Below are 16,976 nucleotides of genomic sequence, written 5' to 3'. Positions count from 1 at the left end.
CGTCCTCCTTTTCTTTTTGTGAATACAGACTAACACGGCTGTTACTCTGAAAAAAGGAAAAGCAGTACAGCATCTCTTCCCATAGGGTTTGCTGCATCCGAACCAGTGGCTCATCCATCTAGTGAAGATATTTGATACTGGGGGGCTCCTTAGCCTAGCAGGCAAAGGTGGAACATGATCCCAGGGCTGGGAGTTGGCAGAGTTGAAACTGGAAATATGGTGCAAATTGTTCCCAGTAATGGACCATTAGAACAGCTTCCCCAGGGATGGGGCTGCTTCTCCATCAGGTGGGCCCTTTGCATCGAGGCTGGGTGACTTTCTAAAAGTTGCCCCAATTCAACCATACATTATGGGCCTGATCCAGGCGTCACTTGGCAGAATTCTCCAGCCTGTGCTCTGCAGGAAGTCAGACGAGATGTTCATAACAGTCCCTTGCGGCCCTAATGCCTGTGGGCAGCTTATCTTGGACAGGGGCTGGTGCCAGGTGGTCAGAGGAAGGTACAACCATTCTTCCCCTCCGCCAGTAACACTCAGCGTGTGCCCTGCAAACACCACTAGCTGCCCCACGGTGGAGGGCGAGACCCCATGATCTGTGTGTGTGTTACCTCTGTGGATGGACATCTGCCCGTGTTCTCTCCTGCCCCCAAGAGGCAGCATCTCCTCCTGGCATGGAGAGGCTGTCACGGGCCTCTGGGAACATGCACAGATAGATATTCTGAACACTGTACAAAGGGAGGGAACGGCACAGACTTCTCTCTTTTTGGAGGTTTGTAAGTAACACATGGGTTCGATGTTTGTCTGTGAAATTAACTCCTCTGTGATGTTTTCCTTTGCTTCTGCGGAGAATGAAAGCAAGTCGGGTTCTGGCTGAAGTTATAGTTTGGTTTTCTCTGTACTGCACCTGCCCTGAAATAAAACGCCCGTGCGTGTGCACACTCCTGCCCTCTGCTGGATGGAATCAGAACAGCTCAACTGGGTCATAAGCACTGTATTGCTCATGCAGATTCTCCTTCCGTTCAAGGAGCGGAGTGCTCTGTGCTTTTTGGAGCAGGAGCGTCTGAGGTTTCATAGTCGACAGCAGCCTGCTACGCTACTTGGGTCAGTGCATATATCAGAATCCCTGTCTACCGAGCTCGTAGGGTGGCGCTTGTCTCGAGTGTGTGTTGCCCCCGTGTGTAGGCAGGGGCAAGGTGTAGAAGCTGCTCAGGCCCCCGCCCCTGGCCTGATTGAACAGTACTCTGGGAAGGGGAATTGGCTGCTAGCCTGGAGCTGTGCCTGCTGGAGAATCTCTCCCTTCCTAATGCATCTGTCTGTCCTGTTTGCACAGCATCGAGCACAGCAGGGGCCTGGTCAGTGATGGGGCGGGGGCTCCTAGACGCTAGGGGAATGCAACTTGGTAACAGTGCTGGGGACAAGATGGCAGCTCCTGCCCTGGTTTGATGCTGAGCTGCTGGTCTCAATGCAGGAACGGCTGGGTGAAATTCGAGGCCAGTGTGATGCACATCATGCTCGATCTGCGTGATGGTCCCTTTCCAGGCTCTGAATCTATCCTGCCATGCTCCTTGAACTGTGCACATGGGTGCTGGAATTAGGGGTCCTACCACCTCCTTGCCCCTCGGCTTGAAGTGGTTTCCATTATATGCAGGGTTTACAGTTTGGTGCGGTGGCTCTCAGCACCGATTGTTCCAGCACGCCTGCCAGGACAGAATTGTACCATTGAGGAGGCTGTCCTGTCTACTCATAAGTGCCCCCAGCCCAGCAGACCCCTCGCTGTCAGGAACCTCTTCCTTCTGGGCAGCCGAGCTTTCTTCTAATTGAAGCCCAGTGCTGCTCGCTGCCCTGGTGGGTTGCAGTGGGCCCTCTCCTCCCTTACTGGTTCCATGGAGGCACCGCGTGGGTTTGGGTGACAACGGCACCGGGAGGTCACAGAAGTACAACTCTCTCTTCCTACACGCCCCTTCTCCCGCCCCATCCTCTTTGAAAGGGGATAAGAAGGGGCTCAGGGTCTTGAGCGGAGATCGCTCCTTGGCGTCCCGACAAACTGGGCCCTGGGCTGTTTGGAAGAGGGCCAGCAGCTGCATGGGCTCCATCTCTGCTGCTTCCGAATCCGCCCCCATTGCACTTCCAGCCGCTGGAGCTGGCCCCAGGCTCCCTCCCTGGAAACAGGCCCCCCCGGTGCCTTCCCCCAGTTCTGAGGGCCCTGCTGCAGCTTTTCAGCAGGCCGCGCTTGCTGTGAACGGGGGTGGGGTTTTCTTCGGCTGGCTCCATTCAGCTTGCTGGGAAAGGCAGGGAGGGCTCAGCCCTGGCTGAAGCTGCCAGCTTTGGGCTCAGTGTGTGGTCCCCCTGTGTGTCTCCTCTCCCCACCCCCCACCCCAGCACCTTGGCTGTGTTTCAGCTCCACGGGCTGGGAGAGACTGAGCCAGGGACTCTGCGCTAATGTCTCCAGGGGCGAGTAAAAGAGCAGTGTCCAGTCCGGCCCTATGGCTGGAGGGCCCAGCTGTGAGCAAATTTTCATGCTGGAGAAAGCTAGATCGTCTCTGTGCAAATGACTGGGGCGGGCCTGGGTTGTACACACCAAACACACTGTATGTGAGTAAGGAAAGGAATGGCCAAGTCACACTGCACACACCTATCTTGGTGTGCTAATGCAGGGGGCTTTGTTGGGGGCTAGGAGGAGGGCTGGCATGAAGAAACTGGGCTGGTTCAAGGACTGTCATAAATGAGGGCTGAGCCCTACGAGGATCAGCTCTGACTGATAGCACTGGCCAATCTCCTTTAAGGAGGAAAACTTCCTTCGATGGATTTTCTTGTGTTCCCTCAGGGGAGCAGCTGTCTGTCTCCCCACATCATAGCCCTTGTCCCTCCAACCTAGCTGGACAGGCGTGGGACTTCCTTCAGAGTCCACTTCTGAACGGCTGGAGACATGGCTGGCAAGTGAGATAAGGAAGGCCTAGTTTAGTGTTATAAGGGGTATAGCTCCTGACCAGACATGGGGGGCAGCAAAGATACCCACTCCCAAGCGCTGCACATGTCTCTCTTGTTAATGTCTCTGTAACTCAAACACGGGACAAGCAGGAGGTGAGATCTCTGCTGAACCAGTACCCTTGCTGTCCTGTCAATTAAAGGCACAGAAGGACCCTGCCCTGCTTATCTGGCTCTCCAAAGACGGCTCCAGCAAAAACTGGGGAAAGCCAGACTGGAGGTTTCTAGGCAAGCACCAAGTGGCGGGGGGGGGGGGGGAGAGGAGAAATCTTCCACACTCTCATTAGACATCACAGAAGCCACAACCCAGCTGTTGTTCTTTACTAATCACCTGTAAGGAGCAGCTTGATCTGCTGTTTGTATGAATAGTGCCTGGAGAGGCCAACTGTGCTCAGAGCCCCATTGTGCTAGGAGCTGTATGAACGCACAGTAAGACCCTGTTCCACTCCCAAAGAGTTTGTCAAGCTGCTTGGAGTGACTCAAAGGTACTAGAAGCTGCTGTAATATGCAAGCTCTACATGTCCTCTAGGGCTAACCCAGGCCAAGCAGCTGGGGATCCCTTGCTTCTGCTTAGAAATCTTGCCCTTTCTGAAGTCCAAGCAGCACAGAGACCCAGTCTACATTACCACTTACGAGGGCAAAACTTACGTCCCTCAAGGGTATGAAAAAACCCCACCCTGAGCGACATAAGTTTTGCCAGCACACGTGGTTGTGTCCACGCCGCTGTGTCGACGGGAGAGCTTCTCCCGCCAGCACTGCTCGTTGGGGGTGCTTTGATTATGTCGGTGGAAGAGCTCTCTCCCGTTGGCATAAAGCGGCTGCTTGAGAGTATTATAGAGGTGCCTCTGTAAGCTCTCTAGTGTGGATGTAGCCCCAGTTTCTTCTTGGCGATTTTTATTCCCTTCCTCCCAGAGTTTGAGCTGCTGGGATGAATTCACATGGTGGTTTCTTCTTCATGGGAGCGGGGGGTGGGGGGGGCAGGGAGGAATGCAATTAAAATCTTTGTTCATTGATGAGTCACAGTGGTTCGTTTGGTTTCAATGGGCCTTCTTGGGGGGCAGGACTAACACCTTTTGTAGGAAGCCAGCATCTTACATGAGTTAATGCGTCTTTCCTGCAGGGTGAGTTGCAGAGGTTTACAAGGCAAACCCCTTATAACGTGGGCTACAGCTTACAAGTGAGATCGCTACATGCAGCGTCCGACAGGCGTTCCATAAAGACTAATCACATTCTTCTAAACGTAACCTCTGTTCTACCAGCATGTAAGCACACGTGAGCCAGACTGGTTTCCAGCCCTACGTCTGCCAGTGTTCCATGGAGGCCCCGGGGCCTTGGCACGAGCTGACACCTGGTCTGCTCGCGTCACACTTAGGGCAGGTCTACGCTTAAAATGCGGCATCGGCGCAGCCGCATCAATGCGGCTAGGCCCCGTAGCGCTTAAGCAGAGATGCTCCTAGGCCGATGGGAGAAGCTCTCCTGTCAGCGTAGTTAATCCATCTCCGCCAGAGAACGTAAGAACGGCCATGTGGGGTCAGGCCAAAGGTCCATCTAGCCCAGTGTCCTGTCTTCTGCCCGAGGCCAGTGCCAGGTGCCCCAGGGGGAATGAACAGAACAGGGAATCACCAAGTGATCCAGCCCCCATCGATAGTTGCTATGTTGATGGGAGAAGTTCTCCTTTTGCTGTTTCCAGCGGGGGTTAGGTCAGTAAATTACATCCTGCCGGGGCGTGGATTTTTCACCCCCCTGAGTGACGTAGTTAGAGCGACGTAAGGCTGGAGTGGAGAGCTGGCTTCACCGTCTAAACAGACAAGATGGAAGCAAAGTGAAGGTCACACAGGAAGTTGGTGCTTGAGCCAGGAATAGAGCCCAAGTCCCAGTCCATGGCCTTTTCCAGCACCCCCTGGATCTTTCCCTGAGAATCTCTTTACTACTTTAAAAGCAGATCATCGAAATTCTCAGATACGAAGTAGTATCTGTGAGGGGGCCACGTTCTCACCCTTAGCTGGGCAGTACCTAAGCTGAAATTCCTTGGTTTTAAAAAGTCCCTAAAACCTTGGACAGGTTAGCACCACACATCCTCCTTCTTTCCTAGGGTGGTTTTGGGTTAAAGCAATACGTTTGCGAGGTTAAGAACCTAAGATTATTTAAGCAGCTGTGTCTGTATATTTAAATACAAAACACTGAATGGGCTTAATTTTGGGGGGGCTTGACCTTAGAACCCCAGCTGTTGAATCCCAGCAGCCTCCCCCACTAGCACAAAGGGGCTCACCATAACTTTGTGCTCATATCTGTTATGTAAGATGCTCAAAGCTCTTTACCAGCATGCATATTATCTCCATTTTACGGAGGGGGAAATTGAGGTGGGGTGGTTTAAATGGGGTGCCCAGGTGATCTGGCACCATTCCCCCATCCTAATTATTAGACCCGTGCTGCCTCTCTTCATACAGATGTACACTCACTGTCCTAAAAGTCAACTTGAAAGGGGAGCGCTGTCTGGGACTGGGCCAGTAGACTGCTCTCTGATGCTGGCTGGGACCCACTTCCCAGTCGCCATGCTGATGGGGAATTTGCAGGCAGCTCGCTGCCTGGCATTGCAGGTTAGCAGGTGGTTGGAGCGCCAGCATGCAGCTGAGGTCACAGGCTTGTTTCAGGGGTGGTGCATTTGGGTCCAGCCTCCCTCCCCCCACCGCTAAGTTTTGCAGCAGCTGGGTTGCTGAAGACCCTGCTATTTATCTACCCTATCCATGAATAGTGTTCCCCAGGCAGCCCCCCGGGGGAACTAGCGGGGACCGGGCCCTGCTGGTGTTTTTATCCCCACGTTGTTGACAGTTGCTCTGAATTGGAGCCAGTGGTAAAAACATCCGTGCCGTCTTCAAACGTGAGTGCCACCACAAGTGGGTCTGCACCACGGGGAGGGCACTGGTGGGTATGTAGAACAAACACCGGGGCAAAGACAGGCCTGGAACCAGCGGGGAAAATACAGATTGTAAATTCAGCTGCAAAGGGACTGTTGGTTTTTTATGTTTAGTTTGTCCAGGATCTACACAATGGGGCTTAAAAGTGGCTTGGAGAATCTACAGGGGGGAGGGGTAGCTCAGTGGTTTGGGCAGTGGCCTGCTAAACCCAGGGTTGTGATTTCAATTTAGGGATCCGAGGCAAAAATTGGGGATTGGTGGTCCTGCCCCAAGGGGTTGGACTAGATGACCTCTTGAGGTCCCTTCCAACCCTGATATTCCATGAAATGAGCTAATACGTAGCTCTTCTATAGGTGAGCAATAGCTAAATAATAATATATATCATTAATGTGTAATATATATTTAAATATGTTCTGGAGTGATACAAAATCCACTGAAAGGATTTACTGAAAACGAATGATTACAGATCTGGGCCAGAAACGGGGAACTTCCAAAAACCTTAGGTTGATGGGGGAGGGGCATTAGCAGCCCCAAACTACTGCCCTAGGTCAGTGGTTCTCTACCAGGGGTCGACATATCCCTGGTGGCACGCAGGGGTCTTCCGGGGGGTACTCAACTCATCTAGATCTTGGCCTAGTTTTCCAACAGGTTATGTAAATAGCACTAGTGAAGTCAGTACAAACTAAAATTTCATACAATGTCTTGTTTAGAGGGCTGTATCTAGGATACACTGAAGTGTGAGTACAATATTTATATTCCAATTGATTTATAATTATATGGTAAAAATGAGGAAGTCCGCATGCTTTTCAGTACTAGTGTGACCGTGACACTTTTCAGAGTAGCAGCCGTGTGAGTCTGTATCTGCAAAAAGAACAGGAGGAGTTGTGGCACCTTGGAGACTACCCCATTTATTTGAGCCTAAGCTTTCCTGAGCTACCGCATCCGATGAAGTGAGCTGTAGCTCAGGAAAGCTTAGGCTCTAATAAATGGGTTAGTCTCCAAGGTGCCACAACTCCTCCTGTTCTTTTTGTGACACTTGTGTTTTTATGTGATTTTGTGAGCAAGTCGTTTTTAAGTGAGGAGAAACTTGGGGGTACACGAGACCAATGAGACTCCTGAAAGGGGTACAGGAGCCTGGAAAGGTGGAGAGCCATTGCCCTAGAGCCGGGGTTTTCAACCTTTTTTCATGGGCGGACCCCCAAACATTTTCAAATGGAGGAGCGGACCCCTTTGGAAATCTTAGACACAGTCTGTGGACCCCCAAGGGGCTCACAGACCCGCCCCTCCCCCTGCTTGAAAACCACTGCCCAGGGGGGGTCTGGATTCTGCGATCCAAACCAGGGTCTGCGGACAAAGGCTTTGAAGGGGGGGGGCGGATTCAGACGGAGGTTGTGGCTCCCAGCCGCGTTTGACAAATCGGGGGTGCGAGTCCTTTTCAAAAGCAGGGCGCTTCCAGAAGGGGACTCGAGGACCTCCTGCGGTCTCTTCCAACCCTCGGGGGCTAGGATCCTACGAACCTGGCTTCCCTTGCAGAGGGCAGCGAGCGGGATCGGGCTCCGATGCCGAAGGGCAGCGCCTGGAAGTGGAACAACCTGGAGTTGGACTAAGACACGCGCGTCCCCACACACTTCCCCCCTGCTCCGGGGCACCGTGCGGTCCCTTTGTCCTGCCCAAAATGTGCCATAAAAGCTCGAGCCCCAGGGGAGCTCTCTTCTCCCGGGCGGTGCTGCCGGCTGACCGGCCCCCGATTTGGGGGTGGGGGCTGCCTCCCCCTTACTTGCAGACAGCTCCCCGCTGCTAGGCAGCCAGGCGAGGGGCTTCCTTTCTGCTCCCCACGTTTCTCCTGGCCGCTCTCCGTGCGGAGCAGGGGGAGGGCCCCGCTCCCTCGCTCCCTCTCGCCCTTTTTGGCTCCCTCCAGCCTGTGCATTCCTGAGAAAGGAGCAAGGACAACAAAGGAGGCAGGGAAGGGGAAGGCGCAAGACAAGTTTCTAGCAGGGGGAGGTGGAGGATTCCGCGGCGGGGGGGGGGGGGGGTGGCCTGTTTTCCAACTTTCCTCTTTTCCCTTGCAAACTTTTTGGGTTGTGCGCGCAAGGATCGGGGGCTGGGAAGGGGGGGGGGAGCCGCGTTTTCAAGGCCCGTCCCTCCCTCCCGCGGGACATTTTGGGGAGCTCGGTGCTGGGGGCAGGGCAGCCTGCCCCGGGAATGCCCCCCGGGGCTGCGGGAGCGAAGGGGGCAGGTTGAGGGGTGGATACTGGGGGGAGGGGGGGCGCTAGGATGATCCTGGGCGCGGGGGGGCCGCGGGGCGAGGCTGGCCAAGATGGCTGGGAGTTTGCAGAGTGGCCCGCGGCCCCGGGGCCCGGCTCGCCCTAGGGAGGGCGAGGGGGGGCGCGGGGGGCCGGCGATGGCCCCGGCGGGCTGGGGCCGGGGCCCCCTGCTCTGGGGGCTGCTGCTGCTGCTGCTGGGCCTGGGCCCGGGGCCGCCCGCCTGCCGCGGGGCGCAGCTCAACGCCTCGGCCGCCCGGGACCGCTGCAAGCGAGCGGCGCCCTGCGAGCGCCTCCGCGCCAGCGTCTGCCTGGGCTCGGCGCTGCCCTACGCCGCCACCTCCACGCTGCTGGCCGCCGACTCGGGCTCCCAGGAGGAGGCGCACGACAAGCTGCTGCTCTGGTCCGGTACGAGGGCGGGGGGCTGGGAGCTAATGGCTGGGGGGCCGGGGGAGGCAGGGGCAGGGCATAGGTGGCTGAGGGTTAATGCAGGGGGGGCAGAGCATGGGGGGCTGGGGGCTAGTGCAGGGGGATAGGATATGGGGGGCAGGGCATGGGGGGCCAATGCAGGGGCAGGGCATAGGGGGCCGAGGGCCAATGCGGGGGGGCAGAGCATGAGGCCTGGGGGCCAAAGCAGGGTGAGGGGGCCTGGTATGGGGGGGGGCAATGCAGGGGGAACGGGCAGGGCATGGGGAGCTGGGGGTTAACGCAGGGGGAGGGGGCAGGACATAGGGGTCTGGGGGCCAATGCAGGGGAGTAGGTAATGGGGACGGGGGCCAAATGCATGGGGGCAAATTCAGGGGAAGCAGGCAGGTCATGTAGGGAGCACTGTGGGAAGGGGCAGGGCATGGGGGAAGGGCTGGGGGCAAATGGAGGGGGAGGTCATGCAGGAGGCTTGGGGGAGGGGAGATATCATGTAGGACTGGGGCGCAAATGCAGCAAGAGGGGGCAGATCATGATGAGAACATGGGGGGAAGGAGCACATCAGGGGAGGCCGAGGGGAAATGCAGGAGGAAGAGGACACTGGGAGGAGGGTGCATGTCCCGCAGGGGGCATTGGAGGAAGGGGCACATCATGGGGTGCTGGGGGCAAATGCAGGAGGTATTGGGGGGAAGTGCAGGGAGGGCAAAGGACAAGGGAGCCTGGAGGAGCATGGGGACAGGCCATACAGGGTGTTACGGGGCCATTGGGTCCAAATGGAGGGGGTATTTCAGGGCACACCATACAGGGGTAGATCACTTGGGCAGTGTTTGGGTGAGCGCAGGTGGCAATGGGGAGAGAAGAAGCCAAGCTCACGGGGGGCTTGGGGAATTGGGGGGCAGGTCACAGGAGAGTGTAGTTCTTACAGATGCATCCTGGGCTCCCTTTATTCCCTTGGCTGTAATGCACCAGCTTAAAGTGGCTGGGCCTACCTTAGTGGTAAGAGCCTTCTACTGCTGCCAGCTGGCAGAGGGATTCCTTTAGCTCAAGAGCCACCGGTCTGTACTTTTGGTACTGATGGTCCAGGGTTCAGGCCCCACCGACAGCGTGCAATGTGTCGTCACACCATCCCTACGGTGACCCTAGGTTCATACGGTGCCCAGCTATGTGGGACCGCGGATGGCATGCTGGGTGCGGCGCTCGGATGTGCAGAGGTGGCCAGGAAAGCAACTGGTAATTCCCACTGGTGGCTTCCCTGAGCAGGTCTGCACTTGGAAGTGCAAAGGGGAAAGTTGGTTCTTTACGCTCTCCAGCCAGGGTCTGGGTGTTTTCCTGCGGCTTGCCTGCCCTCAGGACTGGGCAGTTTCACAGCTGATCCGCAGGCAGAACGGGGGGTTGCTTTACTTCTCCCCAGTAAATCTGTTGCTCTTCCATGCAGCCAGGAGGGCCAGGACCAGCCTTCCATTGTTGTCTGTAATCTAAACAGGTAGGAGCCGGCGGTTACCAGGGGCAATTCCATAGAGCCTCTTCTCCGGGGCTTCAATGAATCCTGATCGCAGCAGCTGATTCCCAGCCCCAGAGGGGGAACCCTCCGAAGGCCGCTGTCCCTGGAGCAGGGCTTTGGAGCTGGGCTCCGGCTCCACTCCAGCTCCAGCCAAAAACCTGCAGCTCCACTGCTCCGGAGCTGCTCCAGGGGCTCCGCTCCAAGGCCCTGCCCTGGAGGCTGAGGGTGGAAAGATGGGGAGGGAATTGGTCAGGTGCAAATGAGGGAGCTGGGGGAATTGGGTGGCTTAGGACAGTGGTTCTCAACCAGCGGGACACGTACCCCTTGGGGTACGCAAAGGTCTTCCAGGGGTTACATTGACTTATCTAGATATTGGCCTAGCTTTACATCAGGCAGCATCAAAAGCACTAGTGAAGTCAGTACCAACTAAAATTTCATACAGACAATGACTGGTTTAGACTGCTCTATATAGTAGACACGAACATGCAAGTACAGTATTTACAGTCCAATTGATTTATTGTAGTTATGTGGTCAATGAGAAAGTCAGCAATTTGTCAGTAATAGTGTGCTGGGACCCTTGTATTTTTGTCTGATTTTGTAGCCAGGTTGTTTTTAAGTGAGGTGGAAGCAAGCGTGCGCAAGACAAATCAGACTCCTGAAAGGGGGACAGTCATCTGGAAAGGGTGAGAGTCACTGGCTTAGGAGACTGGTAATGAGCCGTTGTCTCTTTCCTTGATCTCTAGTATGCCCGTTCTGACCCGGCCTGTGTCAGGAGGAGCTGTAAGTCACCACCTGCGATGAGATGGTAGTCTCAGCCTAACTCCTAGGAAACAAAACCAGGGTTGGCCCCCTCGTTAGAACTCCCAAGAGCGTGGGCCGTGAAAGCCTCCTGGGGCGGGTGTCAGGAGTCAGACGTACTAGTTTGGGGCTGTGAACGGTGCTGTTGCTGTGGCTGTGCCCGGGGGGGTGGCTGAATGGAGAACTTCACTCCCCGAGTGCGTCTGGCGGGTTTCACCGTGATAAGATCAGGGCACACCAAACGAAATGAGCTTTTGCTGCCCCGGTGGTCTGGGGCGCCCCTTTTGTTCCGAGCATTCATCAGCACACCCTGAGGCGTGGGGGCAGCCAACCTTTCCCCATCCGACACTTGCACGAGCAATCTGCTAGGATCCCATGCACCAAATCTAATTTGCATTAGCTGGAGCGCACTGAAACTGGCCACATCTTTTGTATCTATGTGCATACTATTGAAACTACAGAGCCCTGCATGCAACAGGACCAGGCACTGGACGCGGGGCAAGCAGTGTCCATAGGATGCACCTCCTTGTTAAAGACGGAAGAGGTCCATGTATCCTAGATGGAGGAAACCAACAGCACCAACTGGCTTGCAGTGTATGAGGGTCATACGTGGCGAATATTGTCTCTGCCTGAACTCACGTTGCACTGTTGTTATTAGCATAGTCTCCTTTTTGGACCATGTGCCTGTAGACAAAGCTACCAGGAATCAGATTTAGATTAAATCTTGCTAACTGTAAGACCAGCCGGACCATGGAACAGGCGCCTAGGGAGGTCGGGGAATCTCTTTCACTGGAGGTTTTCGAAAAGAGACCGGGTCGCCATCTGTCTTGGCAAAAAGAAAAGGAGGACTTGTGGCACCTTAGAGACTAACCAATTTATTTAAGCATAAGCTTTCGTGAACTACAGCTCACTCGATGAAGTGAGCTGTAGCTCACGAAAGCTTATGCTCAAATAAATGGGTTAGTCTCTAAGGTGCCACAAGTGCTCCTTTTCTTTTTGCGAATACAGACTAACACGGCTGTTACTCTGAAACCTGTCATCTGTCTTGGGTGGTTTATCTTGCCTCTTGGCAGAGGGTTAGAGCAGATGACCCTTGCGGTCCCGTCTAACCCTAGGGTTCTGTGATTCTGGGCTGGCGTGTGATTGAACTCTCCTTTAGATGTGCCCACTGGACTCTGTATCCCAAATTCGTCTGAGTTGTTAGAGCTGTCGTCAGCTATCCCTCAACACGAGGATGATATCGGGGAGGCGGGGGGAGAGTTATAGCTCTAGGAAGGTAGAGGTGCCCATATCTTAGTCAACCAGTGGTTCGTCTGGCATGCCATGTGCTCTAGAGGAAGCCGAAAAGGACCACACAATGTATTCCTGGTGCTCCGATACCATGGTGATGGATGCAGCATGAGAACCTGCCTCTGTATATGTGTTTTGATACAGACCAATGCAAAGTTCTACACCTAGAAACAGAGAACATGGGACATTGCCACAGTGTGGGGGACTGCATCCTGGAAAGCAATGACTGTGGAAGTGGGCAAGCTACTCAAAATGAGCTCCCAGTGCCATCCTGTTGCAAAAGGGCCAACGTGGTCCTGGAATGTGTAAACGGGGTGGGTGGGGAATAGGAGAAAGGAGGTGATTTTACCTGTGTCAGTGGCAAAATACTGGAATACCTTGTCCAGGCCTAGCCTCCGCGTTTGAAAAAGAACGTTGAAAAATTGCAGCGGGTGCAGGGAAGAGCCGCAGAAATGTTGAAAATGCCTCACAATGAGGGACCAAAAGAGCTCCGTCTGTTTACCTTCTCCAAAAGAAGCCCAAGAGGTGACTTGATGACAGTGTATGACGGCATCCGTGGGGAGGAAATACGGGGTCCTAACGTCGTCTTTAACAAATGGTGAATTCGCCAGCTCTTGCTGTCTTCAGATCAGACCTGGAGGGAGGCCTGTCGGGAAGATACGCTTAAGTCAAATGCAAGTGATTGGCTCAGCCCAGGGGAAATCGGGGGAAATGTTGTGGCCTGAGTTACACAGGAGGGCAGGCTGATCTAATGGCCCCTTCGGGCCTTGAACTCTGTGACTATAGAGCAACACTGTATCACAGGAAGACATTTATACCTGATTCCCTCAATTCGTGGCCTGAAGCATTGACAGCCCCGGTCATTTTTTTTTTCCTTTGCTGCTGTGATCTGCAGATGCTAGTGAAGTAGCAAGACCCATTCCGCTCCCAGCCCTGTTTGGATCCCCCTCTAACTTGTCTTTAGGTTTCAATGCAAAGTAGGGAATAGGCTTAATTTGATTTTTTTTTTTTTAAATCTCTAAATACAAAAAGCATTAAAAAAAGAACAGGAGGACTTGTGGCACCTTAGAGACTAACAAATTTATCTGAGCATAAGCTTTCGTGGGCTACAGCTCACTTCAGACTAACACGGCTGCTCCTCTGAAACCTGTCAAAAAGCATTAAAGGTTTCGTTGGCCGGAGCTTGGTCACTGGGGCAGTGGGGGTGAGTCTCCTTAGCCGACTTCATGACTCCTTTGCGGGCAGCAGGGTTTTCTGCAGCTTGCGCTTCTTGAAGAAGCTGTCGGGTTGGGCTTTTCAAAAACCCTCCACGTTGGCCTAACTCAGCTCCCGTAGAGACCAGTGCTGAGCCCTTTGGAAAACCTTGCATGGGGTTGCCACAGAAAACTCCTTCCAGCAATGCCAGCCTTTCTCAGAGGCTTGATATCCTCTAGGGACTGTGACGTTCTGTGGAGGGGTCAGTCAGCTGCAGCAGATTGGGGCCTACGGCATCAGCTGACACAGATTCCAACAGGCGCAGGCAAACGGTGCATTCGCAACTGCCTGGAAAGGAGCCAGCCCTGCCTCCTGGCTGGCAACGGTTCTAGGATCCCTTCCCCAGCCCTCGGTGCCCACTGGGAGGGGAAGGTTCCCCCTGTCCTCTCTTCTGAGCCTGTGTGGAGGGAGGAAAGGAGCCCCTGTTGGGAAGCAAAGGGGTGCTGGGGCCCCTGCATTCCCCGGCTCGCACAGAGCGTGTTGGGCTGGCGGATGAAGTAAGGGGTGGCTCGGTGCACCGGGGCATTCTCCAGAGGGCTCCTACTCCAGGCATACATTATACTAAAAAGCTCCCCGTACTTGGAGGGAAGACGTGCTCTTTCCCAGGGTGGCCCGGGAGCTGCCTTTTTCTTTCCTCTTGGAGCTAGTGGGGTGCCCCGGCTGTGCCCCCAGCCTTGTGACCAGAGCTTGTGCAACAGAGCAGGAGCGGGAAAGCTGGAGTGAATGCAGAGAGGGTAAAGGATCTCTCCAGCATGGAGGCAGCCCAGTGGCCAGCCTATAAGATGAACCCCGCTCCCCAGGATCAATATCGGACGTTGGTGTATATAAGGCTTGGGCCTGCTCTAGTGACTTCCGACTGAGGATCTCATCCCGTGTTACAGGCACGTCGGTGAGCTAGGGAAGTGTTATCCCTGTTGGGCAGGTGATGTGAGGGGCAGCGTGTCACACAGAGAATCCATGGCAAAGCTGGGAGTGGAACCAGGTCCGCTCCTCGAGGTGGGGCTAGATCCCAGGAGTCCTGGCACCCAGGTCCATAGTCTGACCATTGGACCAGACTCCCCTTTCCGCAGAGAATGCGTGGTCTGCTTGTTGCTAGGAGTGAGAGAGGAGAGCAGCTTTCTGTGTCTGAGAGATGAGCTCTCGAGTGTGTTTGTCTCATTCAGCACAGACAGTAAATAGAAGAGCCTAAGCGTTTCTGTGGCCGGTGCATGGTTAATGCAGGCTGCAGAATCAAGGCCGTCTAGCCGAGCCCTCTGCTAGCAAATCTCCTCCCCCTACCATCCTCGTGGTCACCTCTTCGCCTTCTCTTGGATGAATTAAATAGACTGAGCTTCTCTAACCTGTCGCTGTAAGGCCGGTTTCCCAGACCTCAGATCATTCTTGTTCGAACAGCAGGATTCAGCAGTTCGGCCCCAAATAAGCGGCTTCCCATCCCAGTCTGTGCTCACGCTCACCTCTCATCCCCTTCCAGGAGGTCCCCCTGTCACATTTCAGGTAGGACGCCTGATCTGAACTTTCCTCTAAACCTTCCCCTCTGCCTCCGCACCCAGTTGCTGCCGAAAAGCTCCCTGCGCCCAGCCTGGATACCTCCTCCACTCCCATCCCGTGAGCCGCACCCCTCGTCCTCTATGTTCACTTTGCCGTCTGCCTCAGCGGCTGCCTCCCCTCCGAGTCCCCACGCGGCAACACCCTCTCCTCCCTCCGTCCCTGTTCTCAGCTCCTGTCCGCCCATCTCTCTTCCCACCTTCTTCCAGGCCTCTCCCCCTTGGATCTCCTCCCTCTCCTGCGCGAGTCACCAGGCAGCCTCCATCTCCATGTCCAAACCTTCTGCCAAAGCTGGTTCTGGTGTACGAGTCCATGAGGCCAGCACCCATCAGGGCTCGTTCACGCTGGCTGTTAATCAGCCAGATGCAGGCATGCTCCGCAGCCATTGTACAGCCTTCTGCCTGCTTGCACGGACAAGACTGTCTGTGTCTCACACAGCAGCTTCTTTCTGAGCTCAGAAACCGCGCTCGCGAAATACACATGAAACCCAGACCCCTTAAAAGCTCTGCTTGCTCTGAAACGACACCAGGGACTTCATGCAAAAGATTTTGTAATCCTTAGAAGTGCAAGGGGACCTTAATCTAAATCTAGTGGGATGCAGAGCCAGCAGTGTTCATGAAGTTGTAGTTCCCAGATTAACTTTACCTCTGCCCCCATGCTGCTGTCCTGTAACCATCCACTCTCTTGAAGTAGCCAGAGACAGGCCCCCCACCCCTCCCCCAACACACTCTTTTCATGCATAACTTTCAAGTACATAGACCCATATGTCCCCTATCAACCACCACATACAGACAGGAAATGCTCGCTTCTCCAGGAATTAACTCTGCTTCCATGCCAATATGCATGAATATAGCCCCATCTCATCACATGGTGATATAATCCACGGACCTTCCAGGCCCACGGCGAGATGGTTGGGGGGGTTTCTGCTTGTATAAGCTGCTGGGTGAAGTTGTGAGGGAGTCTCTGATCCATATTCAGAAGCGAGCAGGGTCTGGGAAGGACTCAGACCTGTGAGAGGGGGATGGGTGAGGACACCAGGGCCGTGTCGGGTATGTACCGTGTACCAACATTGGCAGGAGCAGCAAAGGTGGAGTTAAAACTGACGCTGAAATGCTGGTCAGGGTAAAAATCCAAATGTTTGTAATGAACAAATGGCCGTTCCTATTCTACTAACGGCAGGTGAGACAAGGAACATGGAAATGACTTAACATTTTAATTTGCTTCTCTTATGCCAGCTGCTCACGTCCATTTCACTTCCACCTCCCCCTTTCTCCCCACTTCCAAGCTCTGGGGTGCTAGCATGGTGCCACGGTGTTACTTTGCAAATGCTGAAAGTAACACCGTGCTCGTAGGTGGTCTCTATTTTATTTTATTTTTACATTTAATAAAAAATACTTATTAACTTTAGCATTTGAGATTGCGGTTGGCTTTTTACAAAGCCTATACGCTTTGGGTGAAATTTGACCGGGTCATATCCCTTCAACTTAGAATTGCCTAATTTACGTTTAAATTCTCAACTCGAGAGTTCTCTTAAGTAAGGGCTTTGCTAGTGTGACATGGTTAAAGTGTTAATGGTGCCTTAATGACTTTTTGTTCGGTGAGATGCATGTCTCATTGTTATTTTGAATCTTGCTATTTGTCTCTGTCCTGAAGCAGTGAGTTCCATGGATGAACGGTGTGTGGTGTCTTTCAAAGATCTCTATTTCTGGAGGACTGGCTGGCTCAGGGGGCTGCTGTCCTCACAGGGATGGCAGTTTAGTGGCCTGAGTGAAATAACTGCAATATGTTCTTCGTGAACAGGTGTCCACAGGGCAAACCAGTGTCACCCCTGGCACTCGCTAACTAGGCTGGTTGCAGTCGCAGCAGGGAGGCTATGGACTGAATGAGCTCCCAAGGTGTGGTGCTACCCCTTATCTCTGAGGGGTGGCAGTATTATCCCCACTTTGTGTAGGAGGGAGTGGAGAAACCAAGAGGTCTAAATCAGGGGTTCTCCACTTTCCCGATGAC

At 54.2% G+C, this 16,976-nt stretch overlaps 1 protein-coding gene across 1 annotated transcript in view; it reads left to right on the top strand.

Annotated features, from left to right (window-relative positions):
• Positions 1–8,214: 8,214 nt before the first annotated feature.
• The window catches only part of SMO (smoothened, frizzled class receptor), a 31,711-nt gene continuing 22,949 nt past the window's right edge, over positions 8,215–16,976 (top strand). Inside the window, exon 1 of the mRNA XM_073328947.1 lies at positions 8,215–8,566. Coding sequence (XP_073185048.1) covers positions 8,215–8,566 — 352 coding nt within the window. The remainder of the gene's footprint in view (positions 8,567–16,976) is intronic.

The sequence above is a fragment of the Lepidochelys kempii genome, chromosome 1 (genome assembly GCF_965140265.1).
Source record: "Lepidochelys kempii isolate rLepKem1 chromosome 1, rLepKem1.hap2, whole genome shotgun sequence".
Taxonomy (NCBI): Eukaryota; Metazoa; Chordata; order Testudines; family Cheloniidae; genus Lepidochelys; species Lepidochelys kempii.
Note: the sequence above shows the minus strand (reverse complement) of the source record. Positions and strands in the feature narration are given on the sequence as shown.